Source organism: Denticeps clupeoides, chromosome 11 (genome assembly GCF_900700375.1).
Source record: "Denticeps clupeoides chromosome 11, fDenClu1.1, whole genome shotgun sequence".
Classification (NCBI taxonomy): Eukaryota; Metazoa; Chordata; class Actinopteri; order Clupeiformes; family Denticipitidae; genus Denticeps; species Denticeps clupeoides.
In genome coordinates, this window is record NC_041717.1 from 2,634,775 (window position 1) to 2,656,895 (window position 22,121).

Sequence of the window (22,121 nt, forward strand, 5' to 3'; positions counted from 1 at the left end):
GTTCTGCACCAGCGGCTTCAAAGGACTTATTTGAAGTTGCTGTAACTGCTGAGCGTCTGGGATTTCGGGAGTGGTGGAGTTTGGTGCGTCAGAAAGAGCCACCAGTGAGGGGACAGCCCACATTTACCAATATCTTGCCTAATCAGCACCTCTTTTTTTCCAGAGAATGAAAGGCACTTTTTAAAAAATATCACGGGGAATTGGGAATATATATGTCTTGTCAAGATGTAAACTGGTTAGTGACAAGACATGGAGTGAATTTGCTGGAATGAAAATTTGCTTTGGAGATTTAAAATAGCGACATTAAAACTGAACATTAAAAACTGGTCCTCCATCTTGTAATGGTGGCAATAGAGATGGGGCGGTGACACCACGGTAACTGTGGAAACATGGCTGAATACATGTTCCATGGCGCTTCTGTCTCATCTTATTTGCTTCCTGTGCATCACATGACATGCAAGCGGATTACAAACCCAGAAATATTACAAGCACAGAAATTTCATAAAGTAAAAGCTCAATTTCTGTAAATTTGATATCAGTTACCTCCTCCCTGTCCCCTTTTTTTAATAAAAAACATTACTAATTGTACACACATAGGTAGAGAAAGCTGTTGAGTAAATAATTGTTAAATAATTGTTGAGATCTTTACAAATTTACAACTATTAATGTGTATGTGAAATGACAAAAACTCTCTCTCTACACACAAAAGCACTGTATTAAAACCACTCCAACTTGATGTTTCCTGGCAGAAAGTGGCATGGCATATTAGAGGTTAAAAAGAATGACCAGTTTCTAATTTATTAACATCACTAAATTATTATTGCAGTTACATGTGAATATTCTATGTAAAAAAAGTACCAATGTTACAGAGAAAACCAAAATGAAAAGAAGGGGAAAAGAGAAAGAGAGAGAAAAGCCAGGAGAAAAACAGGTCAATAGAACAGACTCAAAGATTCCCCTCAGCTCCCGATGGAAAAGAAAATGGAAGCCCAGAAACCACAATTGAACATCCTTTTATACATTTGACTCACAGGAAGTTGTCACAGACCAATCAGAATTTGTTTCTTGCTTGGCACGCCCCCGGTGTCTCCCGTCTGGGGCAGACAAAGAGAGCAAAACAGCTGGCTGGCGCTTCACACCTTTTGTTCGGGGGAAGGCTGCTAAATGTTGTAATGCCGCACATGGGGACAACATGCATGGGGAGGTGTGAGGCCACGCAAACTGCTGCTCCACCCTCTGGCCCCATATTACATTCTATGTATTACATTGTACTGTATTGTCAGTACAATGTACTGACAAAAATCACTGAGCTACATAGGTATCCATAGGAAATACCGATATTTGTCAAGGTTTTTTTCATAAATTTGTTTTATAATCCAGTTAACAAAAATGGTTGCAGGTCCCTTTGATGAAAGGAGCACCTTGGTTTTGGTCCAAATAAGCAGTCAGCAGGAGGATGTTCACCACGCAGGCTGTTCAGCGTGTATCCTTGTAGCCGCCTGTGCGCTGCCAGGAACGTAACCTTGTTGATGATGAAGTGCAGGGATATGGGTTTTGCTTCGGAGCTATTCTTGTTGTTTTTTGCCATTAGGGACAGCCATCTTTCTTTGGATTGGGAATACATGACTTGAAGAGCAGTGATGGAGGAGGTGACACAGAAAGCTTGTCAGTTTGGTGTTGTGTTCTTCTGGGACTCTGGTGGGAATTTTGTCTGGGACTGTGACCCTGTTAGACCCGAGGCACTTTAGGAGGTTGCTGGTATTTTTAGGTTTTGAATGTGGAAGCCGGCAGTGTTTTATTTTGTGTTAGGGGGCGATGTGAGATTCCTGTGAACTGTGGGTGCCATCATTTATATTAAAAAGCTATTGTTCTTGTTTTTGTAATAACAGAGGTTGTTCAGAGTTCAGCAAAAATCTGGTTCATATTTAATACTTGCTGCATGTTCGTCCAAGTGCATCTTGTTTACCAGGGCATATGTACATGCGAGATTTTAAAAACGTGGAATTCCACAGATCCAAACCACTGGAAATATCTAACACTGGCTGATACTGTCTTGACAGCATTAGCAACGCAATTCTTGTGCAAATGTTGGTTTTGGGGGTTTGTAATTCCGTATTAAATACTCAGTATCAACCAAAACAGTTTTAAGGGAGAAGAACCAGCATCTCTACCTTTATTGCAGTGTTCTGATTGGCTGATGCTGTGGCTACATTTATTTCATGGCCATATGGGAATAAGGTGAAAGATTCATATTTTTTTTTTCTAAAAAAATAATATGCAGCATGCCGCACGCAGGCATAGGCCATTACAAGCATGACGACATTACTTCCACATGTGGGGCAGGTGACATTACAGCGAGATCGGCGTGACCGACTCGTGAAAGACTCACTGACCTTCAGCTAATTAGCCCCCCCCGCCCTATTCCTGGGTGCGCCGCGGCGGTCGAGGACAGCAGTCGTCCACGCAGTCATCCCGAGATGAATGCGCATTCGCAGCTGCGGTGTCCTTCCATCACCATGTCCTGCCACCGTCCCTTCCACCTGGGACTCCGCGGCCACTCTGTCCTTCTTCAGCGAGTGTGACAACCTATCAAGAATGGAACATGGCCAACTGTCACAAGTGGTTTATTAACTTGTTCTCCACTCCAGACTGTCATTTTTAATGCAGAATGAACTGATTCATGTAGATAAGGCACTGCAAAAACTGACAATAATATTAATTTCATCATATGCCTGAAAATGATTAGGGAACGTAATTAGAATAGATTGACGCTTGTGCCGCAGCTGCTACGCGTATGACAAACATGAATAACTTGGAATATAGCACGGAATATTGAGCTGTTTACTCCCAACTTTGATATTGCTTTTGATTTTTCACTCTGATAATGTCAACGAAGTTGACTGGCGAGTGTATGTGTGTCACATCATACTGAGGGCATGTGACAGGGTTTATGGGCACATCTTGCAGGTCCCCACTTGGACATATTCTTATGCAAGATGCAATATTGGCTGATGAGGATTAGGCTTACATAAGTTTACTAGGACTGTGAAAAATGACTTGTTAATCGCTGCAATTCATTAATAAATATTTGAGACTATTAAAATAATTAACACAGCCGTGTTTTGTTTACTTCCTGTATGGGGCTGACCTATGACATGGATGCCAAACGTTGTAGTACCAAATCCTTGTTTGTGTCCTTGTCTCCTTGTCCCATTAGTTATTCCAAGTATATCCGTATTTACGTAATTTTCCAATAATTCTTAATGTTTTGGGTGAACATTTACATTATTTTTGAGACTCGTGGTTGACATGGAGCAACATGTCTGCTTCTGAATGTGCATGGAGTGGAAAGCATGCATGACATTTGACTGTTATTGTATTCTGTGGCCATTTTGCTGGTCCCCATTTGCATGTGTGTGTGTGTGTGTGTGTTTGTGTGTGTGTGAGCAACTGATCAGGCTGCACATCACACGGATTTGAATTTCTTTTTAGAACACGCAGATTAAAGACATCACACCTTCTACCCCATTTCAGGAGATCAGCATCCTGCAGTCACAGAAATTAGATGCAATCAGCTCCTCTCACCCCCTGCCACACTTACAATCTCCTTAGCCATCAGATTCAAGCAACCTTGTGTCCCCAAACCACCTCTCCATACCCACATCTGATTTCCTGTTTTAATCCACACCAGCCCAGGGGATCTTTAGCTGAATAAATTGGGGTACAGTCAGTCTGCTGGAAATGTAGCCTGATTTTTCCTGCCTGGACTTTGAGAATAGATATCTTATGTGAGTTGCAGGTGGTTTTGTGGAGCCGTACTGCAGCATGTTGCACGGTGCGGGTTGTAACCAACTCCGCAGAGGCAGAACCTGCAGACACAAAGGCCAAGTGGTGGGGAAAGGCAGTCTTTTATATGGAAAAAAAGTATTTGATCACAAATACCCAACAGAAAGCGGCTTCTGGGAAATATCGCTTGCAATAACAGATTCAAAATGCATTCACTTCCAAGTCCAAACCAGACTACCTTAACTATATCCAACTTGCATATATTTCAGATTACATAAATGGCTCTGTGTTTTTTTATAATGGGGCGGAGAGTTTTGACTGTTCAATGGATCAACTCTAAAATCAAAGAAAGCAAATCTTTGACATTTCTGAAAATTTGTGGGGTAGGGTGTCTGTGTTAGTCTGTCATACTTCCATATTTGGGGAGGATTTTTTTATATTTAGTTTTCAATTTTGCAGGGAAAAAAATACATTTTAGAAGACCAAAGTCTATGCTATTAAACCTTGCAACTTTTCTTTTTGGCAAAATGTGCATTATTATCACATAAAGTCACTGACTTAGCAGCTGCCTGCCACTAGTGGCCACTATAACACAGGATTTTCGTACCTGGGTTTTCCCTTGTTACAGAATGTATTAATGAAGTACAAGTTATTTCAATGTATTTAATTAACTTTATAAAAATAATAATACACATTACACAAATAATTACACTTTATTTTAGTGAATTGACAGTTATGTCAACTCCTTCAGATCCTATGGCGTCGCCCGAGGGCTTTGGAGTCGATCTGTAATGGTACAAATGCACACCAGATTCAGTAATATTTCTTGACAGTTTGTTCTGGAGAAGTGTGCTAATGCTAATGTAACAAAATGGTGCAAAAAAAGCAACATGCTGAAAGAGTAGCCAGGTCACTTTATTTCATTAATGCAAGGGAGCACGTTCGACCATTTGGTGACTTTTGGTAAGCGTTCAGGGTACAAGCTAAATAATCCACTTCTGTGTCTGAACACAGCCTACAGAAGCAGCCAATTAACACGGGGGGTTTTAAACGGCTGATGGATCACGTTAACCTTTCGGTATAGCCCCCCACTGCCCCATCAGTAGTTTCACGGCACTGGCCCGGGATATTGAAACCCAGAACACGGCGACTGGCGTGCGGAAGGCAGCGCCTGAAGAGAAACCACCGCGGCCATGGAACATATGAGCTGGTGTCAGGCGAAAATTTCCTCCACAAGACAGATCGTCCCGGAGGACCGCGGCACATATAGAGGGTGTGTAGAGATGTTTTATTGAGTCTTGTGCTGAAGGGATTGTAATGGCCGCCACTTCCTACACACTAGACCGAGGTGACACGTGAGCTGCAAGGATAAATGAAGCTAATATTTTAACAGGCTTCACTAATGCAGGGGGGAGTTTACCGCAACACATCCATCACCGGCAAGGGACCGTTATCCCGGGGGGGAGAATTTTCCTCCCCGCAGTAGCAGTCATGCTAAGAACAGAGCAGATGTCTCTCCGCGCAGTCGCCGTTGTCGTTAGGATCATCTTTACCACGATCGGTTCTTTATGACGACACCTAACGCCATGTTTTTCTTGTTGCAGGAGGAGAAGTCCCTTACACCACCCTGGCCACGAGGATGATGATGGGGGTGTGGTGGCTCTTCGCTCTGATCGTGATATCCTCCTACACCGCCAACCTGGCAGCCTTCCTCACCATCACACGCATTGAGAACTCTATTCAGTATGTATGCGCCAAGCTCAGTGCAGTTCACACATATTCACAAGTTTAATATCTTTACAGTGTCTGTTACGGTCTTTAGGTTTGGCAGTGTGTTGAAAATAATAATAAATGTTGTAATTTTGAACAAAATAATATGAATTAAGCGAGTAAAAATTTGGAAATAGTGGCTCAGGTAACTCGGATGGGTTTCGGTGACACCGTGCCCGTCTGTGAAAGCAGTCTATTCACTTCAGTTTTCCAATGTTATTATACAGCATGCATCCTGCTCATGCACACTCCATTACATGCAAGCGGTAAGCGGTGTCACAGGAAACAATGTCCTGTGGATTTCCAATGTTTAAGATGGGTGGCAGCAGCACTGTTCAGATGCATGATGCCCCCTAGCGGGGGGCAGTGGTGGCCTAGCGGTTAAGGAAGTGGGCCCGTAATCAGAAGGTTGCCGGTTCGAATCCCGATCTGCCAAGGTGCCACTGAGGTGCCACTGAGGTGCCACTGAGCAAAGCACCGTCCCCACACACTGCTCCCCGGGTGCCTGTCATGGCTGCCCACTGTTCACTCAGGGTGATGGGTTAAATGCAGAGGACAAATTTCACTGTGTGCACCGTGTGCTGTGCTGCTGTGTATCACAAGTTACAATCACTTCACTTCAAACGACACGAGGAGGTCAGCAAAGCTGTGTATACAATTTGTCCAATTGTTAAATTGTCTTAATTGTCTCAAGTCTTACGTTTCCTTAATGTAACAGAGTAATCTGAGTCTGCTCCCCACATTAAGGCTGTTTATTAATTAAATAATCGTATCAGATGATGTTTGGGATGAGCCAATGTTCAAACACCAGGTATTAACACCAGGCATCCCTAAAAAAATTAGGAAACCTCTCACTAGTCATTGCATCTGTTATGTGCACCGTTAATATTGTCATACATACAATCTCGTGAGATAATATTATTGCAATATCATTCATGTGATTGTGATGCTGATTTTGGGATCTAAATGATATTGCATATCGGTGAAATATCCCGTAGAATCGTATACATGACATCCACCCACTGCCTGTGCACATCAGCAGACACGGACATGCACTCACACTGCTGACGGCTGCGGTGTAAATGAATACGCCGGAGGATAGGTGCCACGGCGGCTGTTGTTTTCGCAGCCCTGCTGTTTTTGAGGAGCGGGGCTCTGTGAGTGTGAAGCGCGGCGTGTCACACGCTGCCCTGCTCTCCAGGGCTTTCTCTGGCCTCTGCTTTAATTTCCTGTGTGGCGCAAATTAGATCTGACGCTTCACTCACTGTGACGTCAGCTGTCACCAAGCAGGTAATGAATCCAGGACGATGGCTCTACTGTAGCACAACAGAGAGAGAGAGAGAGAGAGAGAGAGAGAGAGAGAGAGAGAGAGAGAGAGAGAGAGAGGTTATAGACATAGAGGGCATTATTTCTGAACAGGCTAAGTGTGGCATTACATTTACCTTTATGCCATTTACCAGATGCCCTTACTAGAGCGACTTAAAATCAGTAGTTACAGGGACAGTCCCCCTGGAGACACTCAGGGACACAATGGTAGAAAGTGGGGTTTGAACCTGAAAGTAACATTACACATCCCATTTTTAAATCTGCTTATAACTGCCACATTAAAGACCATCTTCATGAGTGACAGAAGTAAATCCACGCCTATAAAATAGTAGTTCAATCACCAATCAGTCCTTTTGCGTAGTGCCAGTTCAGAAATACGGCCCCTAGATGCTATTACTACAACAAATACTATAACCAATAATACAACTACTACTACTGCTACTAACTGTTACTTATGTTGATAGTAGTTATAAGCTACAAGTACTATGGTTACATTTACTTTTACAGCATTTATCAGACTGCCGTTATCCATAGTCTCTTCCAATCAGTAGTTACAGGGACAATCCCCCCTGGAGACACTCAGGGTTAAGCGTCTTGCTGAGGGACACAATGGTAGTAAGTGGGATTTGAACCTGTGATTGGTTCATAGGCGAGTGTGTTACCCACTAGGCTACTACCACCCCTCCAGTTACCGTTACTGTTAGAGGGCTGGAAGGGGAATAAAATTCTAAAAGGAATAGCGGGACAAAGAGAGGGGGGAAAAATGAAGCGATTTGAGGATGATTGTAGCCTAGTGGTTGTGTCCCTGTGCAAGACAGTTAATCCTGAGTTGCTGCGGGGGACCAGGGCTCTAAATTAGCACCCGCCAAATCATTTTTGGCCCACATAAGAAATAAAATGACTGGCTCACTTGACTGGTTATGAATGAAGCAGCTCATTTTATGTCATGGCAGTGCTATCTGTACCATGAACACTCAGCCATGACGTGTCGTACATGTGGTGTGTGGTGTGTGCTACAAAGGGACGTGTGGAACAAAACATACAGGAAATATCGATATGTCTGTCTGTGACAGACAACTTTTATATCAGTATCCTTAACTGATAGCAGCGTTGGAAATCTAGGAAATAGCGATACCAAACCCTAAAAATATTAAAGTTGTGATTTTTTTTTGTTTTCTTGGGACAATAACTCATGATTTGTTGTGTTGAGAGAACTTCTATGGACTTCTGTAGAAAAGACTACTGTGGAAAAAATCTCATTGATTTTAATAGATTTAATTGATTAATTGTGGCTATTTGTACCACTGGTTATCCGAAAAGTTTATTTAGAGCCCTTTTAACTGCCAAATGCTGTAAGTGTTAATGAAAACTGTACACCAGTTTACATCTGTGTGATTGTTATGAGCCCTTTTTTGGGGTTACAGTCATTACTTGCTTTCTCTCCATGCGGAAATGCACACAAATCTGCTGCGGTGTTGAGATAATCAGATTCCGGTATGCCTAGCAGTGATATAGTTAATTGTGCTTGTAGAGCATCTCTCCTCAGTGCTCATCTGTCTGAAGAAGGTTACTAGGAAAATGGGAGGCGTGCTTTTTCTATTTTTTTAGTTCTGTTTTGCTATGCATTAGATGTCATTAACGAGTCCTCCTCGGATTGCTTGGTTTCATTTTCTATGCGGGCTAATTAGGATTTCCATAAATTTCAATGCATTAGCTTCAACGTGTAGACTACAGTGAGGTCATTACAGCAATAATTACAGCCTAAACTCCATGCCCAGGGGTCTGATATTTTAAAGAGGAGGGATGTGCCGCTTGACTCAGGAAACCCTGAAAGATTTATGAAAGGGTGGCTGTGGTGGGGGTGTGTGTCTCTTAATTAGACGCTCTGTGATCTGATTTGAGCTTGATTAGCTGCGTAGAAGCATATCTAAACCGGGATTCTTATGACGTTAACTGTGTAGCTTGTGTAGATTTATATAGCTTAACCTGTTCATGGACACTACCAGTCAAAGGTTTGGATGGACCTACTTGAATATTTTGTATTATAGATCAAAACTGAAGACATGGGACATGGAAATAACCCAACTGAGGTTATGTAATAAAGGAAAAGTCTCTCCGTTGAGCCTCCACAACTTTAAATTAGACATCGGGGACGGTTTCCAACAGTCCTGAAGGTTTATGCTGAACACTTTCTTATTATTCTCTCTCGTTAATGAGCATCTCATCGCAAGCCAACCCATTGTTCAAGTAAATCAATTCTTTGGCAGATAGGTAATGCCGCCAAGAAATACCCAGAAGGATGATTAGACCATTTGTACCACAGTAAATATTTTGTTGACCATGTTAATTTTAGCAAATGAGGTACGTTGCCGTTTAACCAAATACGGTCCTCTTTCGGCATGAAGTGATTAACCAGCATATTGGTTGCATCTACCGTGCCATAGGCGTGTATTTGTGAGGTAACAGCGTGTCTGTCAACCTGAGTTTCAGAAGGGAAAGAAATGGCTGATTTGGACTAATGGACACATTTCAACAGTCGCTTCTGGGAAATGATTTTGCGTTTTAGTGCCAGAGCCGATCTGGCTGTTTTCTACACCTCGACACCCGACAGGGCCTGGAGACGCGTCCATCTGTTGGAGTGAAATTGGCCCTAAAGGGAGATGCTGCAGGCTGGTGCTCAGCGAGTTTTCTGGTCAGGGGTACCAGTACCGTACAACGTTGCGCCCGCCGCTCCAGCAACAAAGAAACGATTAAAGGCGTTCTGTGATTGGCACGGCGGAGGACAGACCTGTTTGCTGTGGGATGCTGCTGGGCCGTGATGTTTGAAGCCAGGCTGGTACCAAAGCAGTTTTAATATGACAGATGCCTCCTGCCCAGGTAGAGCAGCGCACCCGCTGCGGCTCTGCTGTTGGGGAGCGACGCGCCAATGCCAGGCTCCGCGGAAACGGCACAACAACAAAAACACTGGGACACACCGATTAAAGGGGGAGTGACGCGTCCACAATGCACCGGTTCTCTCACAAAACAGGGGTGCATTCTGGGTCCACGGCTGTATTTTATTTATTTGATTGAATACCTTCACAGAGAAAGACATAAATTACAGTCGGGGAGGTCAGAAGATTAAAAGCAAAGATTAATTACGAGCATTTAAGATTAACATTTTGCAGCCAAGTTCATTATACCTTCAAAGGCAGTCGGAGAAGTTAAGTTGCAAAGTACGAGGCGGTGCTGAGGGGGTGATGGCCGCCGCCTGATCTAATGATATTAAATAAATTAGCCTTGGCTCCCATCAGAATGCGCTGGGCGATGTCTGCTTTTCCTGCATGCGGCCCGCAATGGAATGAAAGTCCGTTCTTTGCGTCTGGAGCAACTTGACAAACAAACAGTAATTAGTTTCAGTAATGGCTTTACGGTAGTGGCATTATTGTTTTTACATTGCATTGTAATTAAAATGGCCTAATTTCCCCGACGCTGGTGCGGCTTGGAGAATGCAAACCAAGCTTGTTATTACAAGTACAGAGTTGCTGTGACTTGGTTGACTGACCTTTAGTTTGTGAGTTTTTATTTCGCTATTTCGATGCGTTTTTCTGCATGTAGGAGTGCAGATTTGGTGCAACATTGTCATCATATAGCATGTTTTACATGTAACCTGTTTTGCTCATGAATAAAGTTGGAATTATTTTTATTCTACTTCACTGCACGGATTGTGCTGATTCAGTGAAAATGAAATATGAAAATCCTAATCAATACATGCACATATACCACATACACATACAGTTCTCTGTCCTGGCCACTCATCCACTTTGTCTTTATTAAGTGATATTGTGTGTGTGTGTGTACACATATACATGTAGTTGTTGGTTTTTATTTTTATTTTTTTTCTCACTCACTTGGATTCATTTGTCAAATGGACAGATTTGTGGTCGTTTCCTACAAATTTCGCTCCCAACAGCATCTGAAGGTGGCTGAAAAACGCAGGCAGTAACTGACGTTTCTCCTCTGTGTTCAGGTCTCTCCAGGACCTGTCAAAGCAGACCGAGCTGCCGTACGGCACCGTGCTGGACTCAGCCGTGTATGACCAGGTACGCAGCAAAGCCATGAACCCCTTCGAGCGAGACCCCATGTACGCTCAGATGTGGCGCATGATAAACCACACAGGAAGTGACGAGAACAACGTGGAGGAGTCCAAGGAGGGAATCCAAAAGGTACGGTGCACCATGCTCCCAATATCCTGCTGCGTTCCTTTCAAAAGCAACGACACACACACACACACACACACACACACACACACACACACACACACACACATATATATATATATATATATATATATATATATATATAAACACATTTTCAAATTAATATATTTGTGACTAACTATCCAGGGAAATAACGGTGCTTGTAAAGTCTGAGTAATTTGCCAACCAAACTTCCCAGGCTAATTATGCGTCATTATGTTCAACGTCAATGCCTTATTGGTCAAATATATATATGTTTTAATTTTTCTGCACCCAAAATGTTTTCGTTGGACTCTGACACAGCAATTAAAGCCCTCGTAGGTTTGTGAATTACGAAAGTAGAGTTTACGCCTTCAGTGCCTCACCGGAGGATTATTAGCTATGAATATCTAATTAGCATGTATTACACTCGTCAGCGTTTTTTCAGCCGCTGAGCTCTCTCCGGGGTGCTCAGATACATATTGCATGAAAAGGTGACACCTCTTGATTGATATGAACACATCGCCCTCCTTCTCTCTCCCTTTTTCCCTCTTCGTTTGGGTTTTTTGTATTCTGGTCGGGTGGTGGCTGTAGGGCTCCCTCTAGTGAACCCACCTCGTCTCCAAAATCCCTTTCAGGAGGGAAGCGGAGAGCGAGTGTCACTCCCTGAGCGACAGATGCGTCCGCGGTTAGGAGAGTTCTGAGCGTGGTGATAAATGGCTGGATAGGTTTGTGGTTTTGGAGGGAGGGGGGACTGTTGAGCGTCTGAGGAAGAACACCTGCTTTGAATTCCTGGCCTGTCATTTACATTTACAGCATTTACCAGACGCCCTTATCCAGAGCGACTTACAATCAGTATTTACAGGGACAGTCCCCCCCTGGAGACACTTAGGGTTAAGTGTCCTGCTCAGGGACACAATGGTAGTAAGTGGGATTTGAACCTGGGTCTTCTGGTTCATAGGCGGTGTCTAACCCACTAGGAAAGATTCACAGCCCGTTGGCAACCTTCGTATCTGAAGACGAGAGGGGAGTTCTGTTAAATTAGGATACACACAGAACAAGGAGCTCAGAAAGCGAGGTGGCCATGTCATTGTAAATGTTTGTGTTTCTTTCGAGATGCATTACGCAACTGTTGTGAATGTAATTTCTTTTTCATGAGTGTGAAAGTTTTTTTTTTTTTATTCCTTCCCCGTGGCGACCCACAGTGTGGCGCGCCGCTGACGAAAACGGAGGTTTCGCAGATATTTCATCAACACGGCTCATGAGAGTTCCCTGTTCACAAGGAACGCCATTCCGTACTGTGGCGCCGTAATAGGTTTTATTATGATGAACATGTCTCGAGGCGGGACTACCGCTGCACTGGCCTGACACCCTTTCGTCTGCCTTTCTTCCCTCCTTTCCTCTTTTTTTCCCCCCTTCACTGCCACTTATAAAGCAGAAGAATAATGACGTCCTGGTCATTCACATCCATCCCCGGTTTGGCTGCAGAGATCTAAATCCGCAGAGGAAAATCTATTAAGGGTCTTTAGCAGGCGGTCCTCTGTGTGACTGGACTGAAAATGACTGAGATGATGTGCGGGGAAAAACAATGATGAAATGAATTCGGCATTGCCGGATGAATATATCCAATCAGCTCTATTTGCCGGACGGCTCAATCTGATTGTCCTGAAACGGCTTAAGGAGGAGGGGGGAGCGATGAGCGAACGGAATGGAAAGAACCAGAGGGGCTCTATGCGTGGCTACAAATGAGACTTCCTATTCAGATGAATTCTAAAAAGATTTAAGTCATTTTTCACCGCAGACTTCATTACCAGCAGCTTACGCTGCAACGCAGTGGGCTGCTCCCCTCAGAGGGATGGCGAGGGAGCGAGAGAAGACAAAGAGGGACCTTGCTGGGATCTAATGGCTAAAAAAAAGTTTCCTGGGCTGCACAGATAAACTACTAATTCTACAGCATAAACAAATACTAATGATGCCATATGTGTTTCCCCATATGTCTTCTTCTGCCCAATCACGTCTGCTTTATTGCTGTCCACGGCAGAGCCTCCTGGAAGAAGCATACGTCTCTTCTGCATGGAACGGCAAGGGCTTCGGAAATCTCATGCCCGTTAACATGTTCATGCATGCGAAACATGCATTTAATCACGTCATAAATTTGGCATATCGTACCAATGTCAGCTGCTCACTGGATGCTACGATGCAAAAAAGATGAATGTTTATCTTTGATCATATACTAGGACTGCGCTTTAAAACAAACGCTAAACAGAAGTACATCCTACAGGACCAACAGAATGAGCAAAGGTGAAGAGTTCTGAAACGTTACAATAGAATCCAAAGTGAACGTTATCCCAACCCAAGGGGAATTTATGAAAAGGCCAGTAGCATGAATGAAGCGGTGAACAAGCCCCACACGACTGTCAGCATGATTATATTTGGTAGTTCAGGAAGCATGTTGGCTCATTGACCTGCAACCCTGCACGCTCTGCTGGCAGTGAGATCGCCTCCTTATATACAGATGTAAGGTCAATGGCCACCTCAGGATTCATAGAAATAAATCGAGAGAAACACGCAAGATGTGCACAGGTTTAAATCATCCAGAATGAGAAAGTAACGTGTGTGAGAACGATCAATCATTAAAGACCATTAAGCAGCTACATATCAACAAAAAGGAATAGTTCATTTCTCATCCTCAAGGTGCAGACAACTGTCAAGTGGTTCTATCTTGTCTGATCAGTTTATGTAAATCCTGAGGACACCCGGCCTTACATGAGTGAACAAGTCCCCCGTTTAGTGCACAGTGGTGCTCTTAGAACCCATAAATAGTTCCCACAATGTCACGTGATAAGTGCAAAATGGTTACTTTTGCATTGTAGAAAGAGATATTAGATCATTCCGGCACCACGTCGATCAGGACACAGTATTCACACATGGCCAGGCGGTTTTTATGAAACCTCTGGCTTTCCCTACTCCGCCCATCGTGACTGCTGTGCTCGGCTTCACCGTCAGGCACCCCCCTTCTCAGGGGGTTCGGTCGCTTCCTCAACCTGGATGATTGCTGTGCAAGTGCTGCAGTGAAGTATTCAGCATCTGACTTTGAAAGACTCGCTCGCTCGCTGCTTTTAAGCTCTCTCGTGTCAGTGTGCTGCGCTGGGAACTCTGGGAAGTTCGGTCGCCATTGGGTGCGATCCTCTTCAGTAACCCACATACGCCATTTTCCTTCAGTAAACACGAAGCGAGGAGCCCGCGGGTTCCCCGGCTTGGCGGAGACGGGGTGGCCAGACGAGGGCACAGAGCGAACGGAGGGTGTGGACGTATGGAAGGCAGAGGAAATCCACTCAGACGTGTCTTCTCCTCCGATTGATTCAGCGGCGACGTGTCGCTGGGTGTCGATGGGCTGGTTTTGAGAGGGGGAGATAGGGACTCGTTTGAGGTGAGATAGCCAGGCAGCGTAATGAAGAAGTGTGAGTTCCTCTGGACCTGCGGCGGCTTGCTCTCCCTTTTTTATCTCCTCGGCCGTCACGTCCTCCACATCCAGCCCGTCCAAGCAGGGTTTGTAATAGGAAAGTCAATGGAAAATGGAAATGGCGATTAGAGTTCTTCCAGAAGCCGTGTGATCTTTGTCAGTAACCAGGGGGAAAGCGCTGCTAATTGATGGCGTGTCGGACTGACGGCTGTGGGGGGGGGTTCCACATTCCTCTTCATCTTCCCCCTCGAGTCAGACCGGATCTCCAGGATCGACACGCGGGGTCGCGCAGTCAGGACAGGGACAAGAGAGGGGTGGGGTTAAAAGGGACCAGATGAGCCAGAGAGTGGAGGGGCAAGAGAAAGAAAAACACAGCGGCTTCTGAGTGGAAACCACACGAAAGAAAGAAAGAAAAAAATGCCATAAAGCAACTCAAACTGCGACTTGAACATGAAGTCGCTGTGTTTTAAGGAGTGGACACCGGTCCCTAATTCGGCGCTTGGACAATGGTGGTACAGACACTGTCAAAAGCATAGCTCCAAAATCTCCCACAAGCCCCATCTGGTCCCATCTGGTGAGTGGGGATCCTTCTTCCCGGAAGAGTAGTGCCACCGAGCCGTGGTACGAAAATGACCAGGATTTTACCAAATGATTTCAGCGATGTTCCATTTGTTAATGTGTATACATTTGTGTGTGGAAGTTGCCTACGTGCTTGTCGCTGTACAGTTGAGAAGGAGAGGAACCCGGTTACCACACTCGAACCCGGTTACCACGCTCTGCCCAAATGTTAATTGACTCCGGTGCAACAGAAGTGGTAATGAAAGCATAAGACTGTCCTTTATATATATAGTTATTGTGGCTTTATTGCGTTCATGAGGTGCGCTGGGTGTAGTTAAGTTGTCCGAGACCTTACACTTAATGAGGCTCTCGAAAGCCCAGATGTATTAAAGGAGGAAAAAAGAACGAAACGGAATTAAAACGCAGAGGTTTAAGAGGAAAAGAAAAAAAAACACAACGGCAAAGAAAGGGACAAGTTGCGAAAAGCGAACGGTGTAAAAAATATCAATGTGAGAGTGCAAAGACAAGCCTTTTAAAGGCAGTTTTAATCTTGGTCTGCTCTTCCCTGTGTCCCCGCCAGCAGTTTGGTCCAAATTGAATCATTAGATATCACATCTGTATTCCCGAGGAGAGCGGCGCGGAGAAAATGAATCGCAAAAACCCATCTTTGCTTTTGTTTTGTGCCGTAAGTGCAATTATTGTGCTGCAAATGATCAAGGTAACAAAAGAAAAGACAGAGAGGTCTGTATCTAAAAAATACGAGGCAGCTTATTAGACGTTGGGAGTTCGGTGACGGTGGCGGCGGCGGCAGGGGGGAGTTGTCTGTGCGCCACGGCAATGCGCTCATTCCCATTCCGCCCGGCCTCGGCCCCTTCCACGCGCCTTTATCATTGTCCGTGGGAATCAAGATGGCCCTCCGCCAGGACCTAATGGACTTTTTGGAACAACGGGAAAACGATACATCACCGACCTGGGCAGGAAAAATGCACCACAGAGACGGTACATTATAAACGCAAAATAAAACTTGTTTTGAAAGTAAAGTGATTGTCACTTGTGATACACAGCAGCACAGCACATGGTGCACACAGTGAAATTTGTCCTCTGCATTTAACCCATCACCCTTGGTGAGCAGTGGGCAGCCATGACAGGCGCCCGGGGAGCAGTGTGTGGGGACGGTGCTTTTGCTCAGTGGCACCTCAGTGGCACCTTGGCGGACCGGGATTCGAACCGGCAACCTTCTGATTACGGGGCCGCTTCCTTAACCGCTAGGCCACCGCTGCCCCCTGGGGATGGAGTGGGAACCAAGCACCGGGTTCCTTATCCCACCTGCTTGAACGGAAATATGCAAATAGCCCGTAAGGCGCTTATCGTGGGTGAACGGTGAATGGGACGGTTTTGATGTAGACGCTTAATGACGCCGGCAGCCTCTGAAGTCCCGTTTTATCCCGATGGCCCGATATGTCTGACATCGTTGGTCACGTCCCTCTCGATCTTTCTCTTTTTTGTTTTCCTGATGCCGAATAGAAAGTATTTTTGTGTCCCTGTTTTTCTTATCTGTTGTGGTACTAAAGTCTCCACAGGGCTTGTTGCTTTGTTCTGTTTGCGGAGTGGGAGCTCCAGATTGCCGTGAGTTGCGGGGGACGGGGGGACGCTGGCGTGGGGAGCGCAAAGACGGAAGGCCCCAGTGCAGAAGACACAGAGGTTTGTGAATAGACGGCGCCGCAGGGTGTGTGGGACATGGACCGGTGTGTCCTGAGGCGCCCGGCCGCTTCGGTTGCTCCTCCACTCCATTCCACTCCTACCATTCTGGCTTGGCGAGCGTGTGGCCACATGCCGGAACCATCTTTAGAGCGTTCCCGACGTCAGTGAATCAGACGTGGGATGAGTCCTTGGCTTCGCCGTGACTTTCTGTAGGTACACCTGCTCTGTCAGCGTTAAGCGATAAAAGATGACTTATGCTGTTTGAAGTCCCATCACTTCCGTAGAAGCAGCAAGTTCATAAGTGTTCGTTCTGTCTAATAATGTCGCTTCAAAGCCGGCCTTTTTATCCCCCTCACTGACACGAATGAAAAACATTATCGTTATGTAAGAACGCAAGAACTATTCACCTTTTGTGAAGTTCATAATCAATAAAAACTTTTTTTCCCCACTCCTCATCTCTTTTTCTTTTGGATATTAAATAGGTTCCCATCTGAACTGCGCTACTTGCTGCTTCTGGTTGGAATTATGCCATACAAATGCATTACAGGAGAGATCAAAGACAGACAGGGGCTCTGGCGCACAGTTACGTTTCTGAGGATTTATGAAATTAGAGGTTGGAAACAATTTATTTAGTGTTTTATTTTTAAATGCGCAGAAAAAAGAAAAAGGTTTTCCTTCTAAACTGCACATTGAATAGACGTACATGAACGGAAAAGTTAGAAGGTTTTTGAAGTTTGTCTCACGGGGCTACACGATTCACTGTGCAAAACAGGAGATCTCTGCCAGCCTGGTACAGCGCCGGTAAAACAGGAGCCGCTTTATCAACGGGACCTTAGACGTGGAGTCATGTGACACTGAACTTAGTGGAGTGATACTGGAGTAAATAACTGCATGCAGCCCACTTAAATGCACAATGTGTAAAGATTTTTTTAGTTGAAAATAATACCGCTGTAATTATACCAGTCGTTGCTCAATAGGCGATTGTCTGTTATTGTCTGTTTTTAATCTCCTGTCAGTCATGTTGAAGGTACCGTCACCAGGGTATTAAGAGGCAGAGAGTGAACGGAGCAGCACACACAGCGATGATCTTTCATTCCATGTCCTCTGCTCCTGTCATCGTTAGATCATCCCTGACTGTGACTGGGTGGGTGGGAGTAGCAGCCAGATGTCCACAAAGGCACAGGTTCAAACCTCACTTACTACCACTCTCCCTGTATCTAATAATTAGAAGAGGAACATCTTACATTTAAGTCTCTGTAGTGTCCCTGTAGTGTAGCGCCCTTATGTGTCTGCTGAATGAACGTAATGTAAAAATAGATGGCCGCCAGTGGCAAACCTACGTCAGAAATATGGACACCAACGCTGTTAAATAGAAATTGCCAGATAGTGGACTTTTTTGATATGCCCCTTTGGACGTGTTTAGTATAGCTTTGATCGAGACATTACTAGGACGAGTGGGAGGACTGGGCTAATTCATACGAAGCACCAGTCTGATAAGTGATCTCGTGCCACCTGGTCAGGCAAGGGCACCCTGGCATCACAATTTATTCTTTTACAAGAAAATGTATTTTTCGTCCTCTGAGAACACCGACCAGCAGTGAAGAATCGTGAACTAAATTCGAAACGGCTTCAAATGGACTCAAAAAGAATGCATTCCCACTTGTTAAATTCTTTGAAAGGTAAAAGCCTTGAACCCTAACCTTCTAACTCAGAATGAGCTGTTGACCACTTAGCTCAGCCGTGCATGTTTTTCCGCGTCAGAGCAACATTGACGTGCCATTTGAGCACGAAGGACGCTTTTATGATGAGGTCCCTCTAAGTTGCATTAATAACTCTTTTCGCCTTGTTAGTGAGGAGAAGAGGTCCTCGGCTCTTTTGAAATGTTGGCAGTCCGTCGGCACGCAGCAGAAATATTTGCTTGACAGGAGGGGATGAAAAGGCTCTTTCTAAGAATACAATTAGTCATGTTTTAAAAAACAAGTGAGCGGGGCTGAAAAAGGATGCCAAATCCTATTAGCACAGGCATTTTAGTTCTAGCTCGCTGAGTTGTCCTCCCGTGTTTCAGCAACATCTGGTTCTAATTATTCTGCTTTCTCTTATCAGATCCTCGCTCTGGAAATTGGTTCAGAGATTTGCATATGGTTTGTGATAGACTATTAATTGCTTTTTTACTTTAATGTTTTCTTTTTTTTCCAAGGAAACAAAGAATTAATGACAGCTCAAGGCCAATTAAGAACAACTAAGGATTGGGGAGGGGGGTGTTTCACAAAATGTAGAGATCATCATCCAACGTGTATCCAGCCATATTCACAGCAAAACCATTTTAAATGTATTTGAGGCTTCAATCGCGTATTTTTGGAGATCCAACAATGCTGTCATGCCAGAGATGAGGCACGAGGCACAAGTGCACGGCATAGTGAGCCTTTAATGAACAAAAGGGCTCGGTGGCCAAAACACAAAACAGAAATAACACTCTTAAGTGAGGTTGAAACGGAACAGGATGTAACAGACCACCGAGTTAGGAAGGCATAGGCTTTATTAATAATAATTATGTGTAATGGGATACATGTAAATAGGTGGATAAGCCACAACAGAGCCACGGCGCCACCTGTTGGACCAAGGACACCAGGACATTACAAATGCATCATGGGACTGTGTTCACACCTGATTTCCACTGTTCCACAATAAAAGATGCAGACACACAACAAGCATGTTGCTCCCATGATTGAATGCGTCGACACTAATACTGCTTCACTGTCCATCTTCATGTGCATTTAAGGCACTTGGACGTGTAAAGATCATGTAGGCATCATGTAGGGATCATCTCTAGCAAATTGTTATTTGTGTTTTAATTTAGTTTTTCTCCTGTTAAATATGTATTAATTAATCACAGCAATTAAAGCGCAGAAATACAATAGAATACAATATCTTTTTGATTTCTTATAATGTTTTATGTCTTTTGTGTATATATTTCCAGTTAATTAATTTGGCCTTCTTTTTAATGTAGTCTAGAATAGTAGCTTTTGGAGAGTAAAAGTAGGGTAAATTCAGAATATATTCAGAATATATGATACTGAATATCGATAAGCTTAGATGGGGTCCATCTATTTTTTACAGTCATCAATAATGATAATCATTGGTAATGAAAATGTCCTGTAATGTTGTCAGTGTAAATCTATTTTAAAAGTCATATTAATTAATCCCTACCTCTTCATTATTAATAACGTATGGGTTTGGCAGATTGTTGAATATTATTAAAATGAGCTGCATGGAATGTGAAGCGTCTTTGTAGTTCAGACTCTGACCTTAAAACTAGTTGAAAGTAAGTGGAGCAGTACTTTTTTTTTTTTTTTTTTTTTTCGGATGCACTGGGCCCTTGAGCCGTGGCGGTGGCATGGCACCGGTTCTCGAGCCGGTGCCGGCTTTGAAGAAATCCCAGCTGGTGCAAATCAATGGGTGCTGATTGGGCAGCCTGCAAACTCTTCTCCCAGCACGACTGACCTCCTTCATCAAATAAAAGTCTCCTCTCACTGGTTAATTTCTTGCAAAATCTCGAATTAGAGAATAATCCCTCACTGATGACCTTTCCAGATACAAGCGGCGGCGCCGCCGGCCTGAACATCGTAATTCGAGCCGCTTGTTTGCTACAACTTGTTGTCAGGCAGAATTTGACATTTTGTGTGAAGTGTTTGCACCCACCAGTCCCCCGTACCCCACCCACCTTCTCCGCCAGCCGATTTATCCACTGAAGCGCCGATGTTTTGTTCCTCGCCCTGTTTTCACCCCTAATGGCTCCACATCTTTGAACCGTGCAACCTTCTGCGGCGATAATGACTGCGAATGCATTTATGCCCCTATATCTAACCCATTTATGTTTTTTAATGAGAGGGCAGCCTGGCTGTGATCATCTCACATTCAGGACCAAAATGGCGAGGAACTCGCCAGCTTACAATAATGGGACCCTTTCATGCAAGTGCCCTACCTTTCTGCTTTTGGGGAAAAACAGCGCTAATTTTGTGATTAAGAATCGCACAAGGCGCGGCGTAATATTTACGGGAAAGCGGTGGGCTGATTAGGGCTTGTCCGGCCTTTGACGGAAAAGGCGTCTTTAACTAATTACCTCGGCACGAACAGAATCACAGCCCCGGTGATTGTCGCGGCCGCGGGCTGTGGCTCGGCTCGCTGGCCGCCGGTTAGCGTTCTCCCGCTCAAAGACTGGCGTGCGCACGTTTGTTTTGCGCTTCCGCTCCTGGCTTCTTTGGTGGAGATCTGCGTTTCTGTTTTCTACTATCTACAATTCAATTATAAATCTGCCCAGCTCGCTCAACAAGATCAATAACAATAGGGGAAAAAAAGCTTGCTCTGCCTGCTCCATGCATCATTATTATTCGTGGGACTGCATTTGTCAGTGGCATTTCGCGGCAGTGGCCATTCGTACATGCCACGTGTTTCTTCAATCCGTTCTACTTTGACCTTGGAACTCCGGACTGGATTTTTTAGAACAAAAGAAGAACGAAAGTAATAGGTTGCAATCCCCATCTGCCATCTGCCTGTACGGCGATGAACACCGCGTTGCACCGGGAGGGGCACTGGGGCGGGAGCAGCCTACAGCCATCTTGTAACAGAGATTGTGAAGTAAAGCATTTTAATAAATGAAATAAAACCGGCTCAATGGTCAGAAACGCATGGCACATTGGGTCAATACACATCAGGGCAGCGAGGAAAAGCACAACTTTGGTCATAATTCACACGTAACACAGGGCAGGTTTGGGTGATCAGGGACCACGATACCGCCCCGCCCCACACGCTGCTACTTATACATCATGGCAGCAAACTGCACACTTTAGTAATATTTCTCAGTGTGCAGTGTGTACTCCTTCCCCAAAGTTGACCGCTAGTAACTTTCACTCCCGTTAGAACCCGTAATTAGTGAACGGAGGTTTCCTTTCCTGGACCGTATTCCTGCATGTTCTCTGAATGTCACACTGCGGACCCCTGAAGAGGAAATGGCAGCAGGAAAGCCCTTAGCTAGTAAGCGTGGCAGAAGAAAGTGTGAATGTGCTTTACAGCCCTGTGGCAAAACCGTTAAATCACCGACGCTTTTCTTAGCGTTGGAAAGACTTCCAATTTCTCACATCCTGACTCTGAATATGGATGGCTGCTATGATAGGGAGGCGCAGAGCATCAGCAGTACCCTGGACAGGAGCACTCTCTCCCCCAAAATCCTATAAATGTACAGAACTTCCAGCCACCTGCCTCTGCACACATGAGTTACAGCTAATTGCAGCGCAGGAAATGAA

The 22,121-nt window shown here is 44.6% G+C and overlaps 1 protein-coding gene across 6 annotated transcripts in view; it reads left to right on the forward strand.

Moving 5' to 3' along the window:
- grid2 (glutamate receptor, ionotropic, delta 2) overlaps window positions 1-22,121 on the forward strand; it is a 307,218-nt gene that overhangs the window by 268,064 nt on the left and 17,033 nt on the right. For all 6 annotated transcript variants that reach the window (XR_003751238.1, XR_003751237.1, XR_003751240.1 and 3 more), the window contains exons 12-13: window positions 5,391-5,529; window positions 10,892-11,087. Coding sequence is in view for 2 of the 6 variants with exons in the window: in XM_028996105.1 (XP_028851938.1) it covers window positions 5,391-5,529; window positions 10,892-11,087 (335 nt within the window). In the remaining 4 variants the exon portion in view is untranslated. The remainder of the gene's footprint in view (window positions 1-5,390; window positions 5,530-10,891; window positions 11,088-22,121) is intronic.